This window comes from Ichthyophthirius multifiliis, assembly GCF_000220395.1.
Source record: "Ichthyophthirius multifiliis unplaced genomic scaffold scaff_1120509251214, whole genome shotgun sequence".
Classification (NCBI taxonomy): Eukaryota; Ciliophora; class Oligohymenophorea; order Hymenostomatida; genus Ichthyophthirius; species Ichthyophthirius multifiliis.
Window position 1 is genome coordinate 74,747 of NW_004086093.1, and position 5,482 is coordinate 80,228.

The 5,482-nt window shown below is 15.8% G+C and overlaps 2 protein-coding genes across 2 annotated transcripts, besides 13 other annotated features; one reads left to right on the forward strand and one right to left on the reverse strand. All coding sequences in view use genetic code 6, as the record gives it.

Annotated features, from left to right (window-relative positions):
- Positions 1 to 33: 33 nt before the first annotated feature.
- Positions 34 to 62: a microsatellite.
- Positions 63 to 1,405: 1,343 nt separating this feature from the next.
- Positions 1,406 to 1,445: a microsatellite.
- Positions 1,446 to 1,796: 351 nt separating this feature from the next.
- Positions 1,797 to 1,822: a microsatellite.
- Positions 1,806 to 1,862: a microsatellite.
- A 106-nt stretch (positions 1,863 to 1,968) lies between these two features.
- IMG5_161370 (hypothetical protein) lies at positions 1,969 to 3,701 on the reverse strand (the record flags this gene model as incomplete). Its single annotated transcript, XM_004030375.1, has 3 exons — positions 1,969 to 2,248; positions 2,426 to 2,735; positions 3,149 to 3,701. 3 exons carry the CDS (start codon positions 3,699 to 3,701, stop codon positions 1,969 to 1,971), a joined length of 1,143 nt encoding a protein of 380 aa, XP_004030423.1.
- Positions 2,250 to 2,295: a microsatellite.
- Positions 2,760 to 2,803: a microsatellite.
- A 185-nt stretch (positions 3,702 to 3,886) lies between the features above and the next one.
- IMG5_161380 (hypothetical protein) lies at positions 3,887 to 4,688 on the forward strand (the record flags this gene model as incomplete). The annotated part of the gene is made up of 3 exons (XM_004030376.1): positions 3,887 to 4,006; positions 4,070 to 4,193; positions 4,249 to 4,688. The coding sequence occupies 3 exons, from the start codon at positions 3,887 to 3,889 to the stop codon at positions 4,686 to 4,688; spliced, it is 684 nt and encodes a 227-aa protein (XP_004030424.1).
- A 19-nt stretch (positions 4,689 to 4,707) lies between these two features.
- Positions 4,708 to 4,815: a microsatellite.
- Positions 4,710 to 4,816: a microsatellite.
- Positions 4,732 to 4,791: a microsatellite.
- Positions 4,735 to 4,807: a microsatellite.
- Positions 4,736 to 4,807: a microsatellite.
- Positions 4,740 to 4,870: a microsatellite.
- Positions 4,871 to 5,249: 379 nt separating this feature from the next.
- Positions 5,250 to 5,285: a microsatellite.
- The last annotated feature ends 197 nt before the right edge of the window (positions 5,286 to 5,482 follow it).

The window sequence follows — 5,482 nt, forward strand, 5'->3', positions numbered from 1 at the left end:
TATATATTTCTTAAAAAATATTATAAAGAATTAATATAAATATATAAATATATAAATATATATTTATTATAATATTTTTAAATTTATTTTATCTTTTAATTATTATATTAATTTTTTAAATAAATGTGTAAATCTATTATATTTCTTTTTTATAATTATAAATATTATAATTTTTTTTTTAATTAATATTAAATAAATTATTTATACTTTTTTATTTTTTTAACATATATTTAAATAAATTATTTTTTTCTCTTTTTATATTAAATAATATTATAATTATCATTTAATTTAATTTTTTTTTATTTTAATTTAAAAAATAAAAAATATATATATTAAAATAAAAAATAAAAAAATATAAATATAATGGCTCTTTAGTAAAATAATCCATAATTATATACTAATCAAAACACTTAACTACATTTATTAAATTAAGATCTAGTTAAAAAGAAATTTAATTTAAAGGATAATTCGTAAGAAAATTTTCATTAAGTTTATGATAAATTAAAAGAAAGGGTATCTCAAAACAGAGAACATCCATTAAATTACCCAAATCCGCCTCCTCCTACATCAATAACGGAAATTAAATCAATATAAATAAATTAAAATTAATAAATGAAAGCATGTTAATTTCAAAAATAAAATATTATAAAATTATAAAGCACGTAAGAATAAAGTAATTTAGATACTGAGTATAGTAATTCATAATAATAATTATAATAATAAGGTAAAAAATAAAACACTAAACACTAATAATCAAATTAAATATAGAAATAATAAAAATAAAATTTAAATTAAGATTTTTCAAGCTATAATAATTAATAATAAGGAAATTAAATTGATTTTAGAAATTATTAGTACAGTAATATAATATATATGGACTTTTTTTATTTTTTTTGTTTTTTTTAACAAAAATAAATAAATATATATATATATTTAATTTATATATATATATTTTTTTCTTTTTCTTTTTTTTTATTCCTTTATGATGTTCTTATATATTTATTTTAATTTTTTGATATAGGTAATTAATAATTTGAAAATTTTCATATTTAAGAAGATAAAAATAATATCAAAAATTAATTTAGTAGTGATTAAATTGAAAAAATACGTTAATATGTAGAATCATAAAGTATTTTTATTAAAAAAAAAGAAAATTCTATTTTTTATTAATTAAAAATAAAATAGAAAGAAAATCTTTTGATACAAAAAAAGATTAAATTTTAGAAAAAATAAAAGAACTATAATAAAATGGAGTAGAATTTTTACCTAAAGAAAAAAAAGAATATGAACTAAATAAATTTACGAGAAAAATGAAATGTCCTTATTATAAATGTTAAAAAGAATATAAAGATAACTAAATTAATAAACATATTAAGGAATTCCATCCTGAACTTGTAATTAAAATTATATTATATATATATATATATATATATATATATATATATTTAGTTTTATTATTATTTTTGAAGACTGAAATAAATTTCGAAATAGACCCGAATACAGGATAGTTTAAATTTAATGAAAGCGTACTTGATTATATTCTTTTAATTTCAGAAATTTTCCCTTTTTAATATTAAGAATATTTAAATAATGTAAACAATATAATAATAAATATTATAATTATATATAATTTACTTACTTTTTTTAAAAAAAAATAGATGTGTATTTAATTAAAAAAGAAAAGAAAAACCGAAAACGTAGAAATAGAAGTTAAGAAGAGTAAAAATCTAAAAGAAAGAAAATATAAATTATAATAATAATAATAACAATTATCGGAATAATGATTATTTTTAATAATATATATATATATATATATATATATGTTTTCATTTAAATATATTTATATTTTTTTATTTATAATAATAATTTTATTTTTTATTTTTTTTTTTAAAAAAAAGAAGTGTTATTTTATTTCATTTTTCTTTTAAAAATTAAAATATAAATAAAATGATATAATATTTTTATATTTCAACATCTAAATATTAAAACCTATAATGGCCCTTTATTTAAAAGTATAAAATAACCCTCTTCATGTGTAACGTATGAGGAGAATTATTTACCAACAACGACATGCCATTATCCTAAATGTCTTTTATCAAATTCTTTTTTAATATAATATGAAATATCTCTTTCATTTGTATATTTATCGATTGATGCTAAAACTATATTTGAAGCATCATTTTGCATATCTTCTGTCATATCAGAAAGTTTTATATTTGGCTTTTTTAATTTGAAGTATTAGTGTTTTCTTTTTATTAATTTTGCATTTTTTTTATTGATTAATTGATTTTTTTTTTTTTAAATAATAATTATTTTATATTATATGAAACTTATTTATTTTTTTTTAATTTGTTATTTTTTAGTTTTTTTTAAAAAAAATCATTTTTATTTTTTTTATTTTATTTTATGGGCAAAATAACCTTACTTTTCGACTTCTAAAAATTCTTCTTTTTAATTTTTGGAAATTTTATTTTCAAAATCTTCAAGAACATCCATATTTTAAAAACTCAAAATATATTCTAAAATTTTAAAACCTTTTCCATAATTGTTTTCCATATTTTATTTAAGAAATTCTATATTACTGTCTGATTTAATCAACCAGTCTAAATGCTGTGAATTTGCTTAATAACTTTCACTTTCAATATAATCAGCAAATAATTCTTCTCCATTTTATATATTTTTAATTGCGAAAACTCCCATTCCATGTATGTAATTTTAATTATTAAAAATACTATCTTATTTATAAAATTATAAAAAAGTATATATATATATATATATATATATATATATATATATATATATAATAAATTTAAAAATTTTCATTTACTAAAAATTGAATATCTATTTTTATTATAATTTTATGAAAAATCTAAATAAGGTAAAAATTTTTTTAAGTTTTCTTCAAAAAAATTTCTAGGAATGAATATATCTAAAAAAATTATATTTGCTTTTTTTCCTTTTGGAACATGATTTATTTTATGTCCTATTGAAAATGGATTAATTTATTCCTATTCTATTAGCTTTATATATTAATTATTTTCTTCCTATTTAATATATTCTTCATACGAATTCCCATATATATATGGATAAGGAATTTTAGATCCGTAAAAAAGCGTACTTTGATTAAATCTTTATAAATAATAATTACTTAAAGACTCTTTTTAATTGAAATTTTAAAAATCTTTTATATCATTAAATATTATTCCTCCCATAAACCCCAAAAGAGTCCCTATAGTAACCTCCTTTTCACATTCTAGAAAAACTCCTTTACCAGCTTAATGATGTTCTATTGTACTTTCTTAAACTTTTAATAAAAAACCAGTTCTTAATTTAACATTTGGCATTATTTTTTCATATTTATAATCCCAAATACTTACTAAATCTTCAATATCTAAGGTTTCGATCAATGAAAACATTGGAAACATATCCGGATCTACAATTTCTTGTATTTTAGATAGTTCCTCATATCTTCTATTTAATATTATATCAGATTCTTCTATAGTTGCCTTATTTAAGGCATTTAATATGTTAAATATTTATTCTAAATGGTCTATATTTGCGTATTACATTTATTCGTTTATTTCTAATAATTCGATTTCTTCTTTTGCTTAAGTTATATCTAATGGAGTATTTTAGACGTAATATTTACGAGATTATGCTAATAATGAAGATATATAGGCCTATTATTCATATTTATGCATTTTTTTTTGATTTTTTAAGAAATTTTGAATTGTTTATTATATGACTTTTTACTTCATTATTTTTTTAATTTTTTATTATATCTTTTTTAGAGTGTATTTTTTTATTTTTTAATTAATTAAAAATATTTTATGTTTTATAACTTATTTTTTAAAAAATAGTTTAATTTAATTAATTATAACAAAAAATGAGTGAATAAAATTAAGAAATAGATATGATTTTATAATAATAGGCATTTAGATAAAATATTCCTATAAATTTTCTAAGAGAAAAAATTTATCCAGAATTATATGAAGCATTTTTAAATGTAAGAAAATAAATAAGAATTAAATAAATAAGTATATATATATATTTATATCAAAAAAAAAAGCTTATAGATCATGTAACAAAAACAGACGAAATAAGAAAGCATTAAGAAAAATTAAAAAGAAAAAAAGTTTTTGATAAATTAGAATAAAAGAAAATTGAAAAAGAAAGATTAAAAATGGAATTGGGTGCATTTTTTTATTTGAATTAAAAAAGAAACAAAAAAATTTAAAAAAATAATAGGAAGCGAATATGAAAGTAGTGATGAAGAAAGTTTAAATTGTGAAGAATTTGGCCTAGAAAAAGAGGAACTTCAAAAAATTTTAAATGAAAGATAATTTAAGAAAAAAGACGACGATGATGAAAATTAAGAAGATATTAAGGATGATAATGAAGATTCAGAATCTTTAAATAATAAATCAAAAACTAATTTAGAAGACTCGACGATTAATAATTAAAGAAAATAATCAGCATTAAGAGAAAATCTAGGATAAATAGAAGAAAATGAAGAAAGAGAAGAAGGAAATGAAAACGATGATATTTTGGCTGAAAGGGAAAAAATAAAAAACTAATTAAAAGAACAAAGAGAAAGTATGGGATTTAATCCATTAAAATTTTTAGCCTTAAAATTAAAAGAAATACATTACACTAATAAAAATAATGAAAAAAATAAATAAAATTGATATTAGAATAAAAATGAAAAAATAATAAATATAGATAACTAAGAAAAATAAATATAAATATAAATATATAAATATAATATATAAATATAAATATAAATATAAATAATATATATATATAATAATTATATTTTTAAATATATTTTTTTATAAATATTTGTATATATTATATATATTTAATATATTTTAGTTTAAATCGTATATTTTTATGTATGTTTTTTTATATTTATTTATATTTAAATATTTCTATATATTATATATATAATTTCAATAATTTAATTATTAATCCTATTTATATTAATAAAGTACCATTTATCTGTCTTTAGATTCCACTGAATTTATAAGAAAATTGAATATTTTTTTTTTGAATTTTTTTTATTTAACAAATTCTTTAAAATCTTTTGACAAATTAGATAATTATGGTCCTTTATCTGATTTTAATTTTGCTAATTCCATTTAATTATTTACATACCAATTACTAATTTCTTCTCTTATTTTTTCTTTTTGATCATTTAATTAATGATGTTCTTCAAAACATTTATCAAAGAATTAAAGGAAGTATTATTTTAATTTACTTATTTCTTTTATATTTACTTATTTTTTGTCAATATTATCTTCCTTTTTTTAATTTTTTTTATCTTTATCATATTAAAATAAATTTTCAGGCATATATTTTGGCTTTGATATTTTATTTAGATGCTCTTAATTTACATTTTTTTATTTTTTTTTATTTTCAAATTTTTAAAAAGTCTTTAAATAGTCGTTTTTAAGAAAGGAAAATACTGAATTTTCATGAA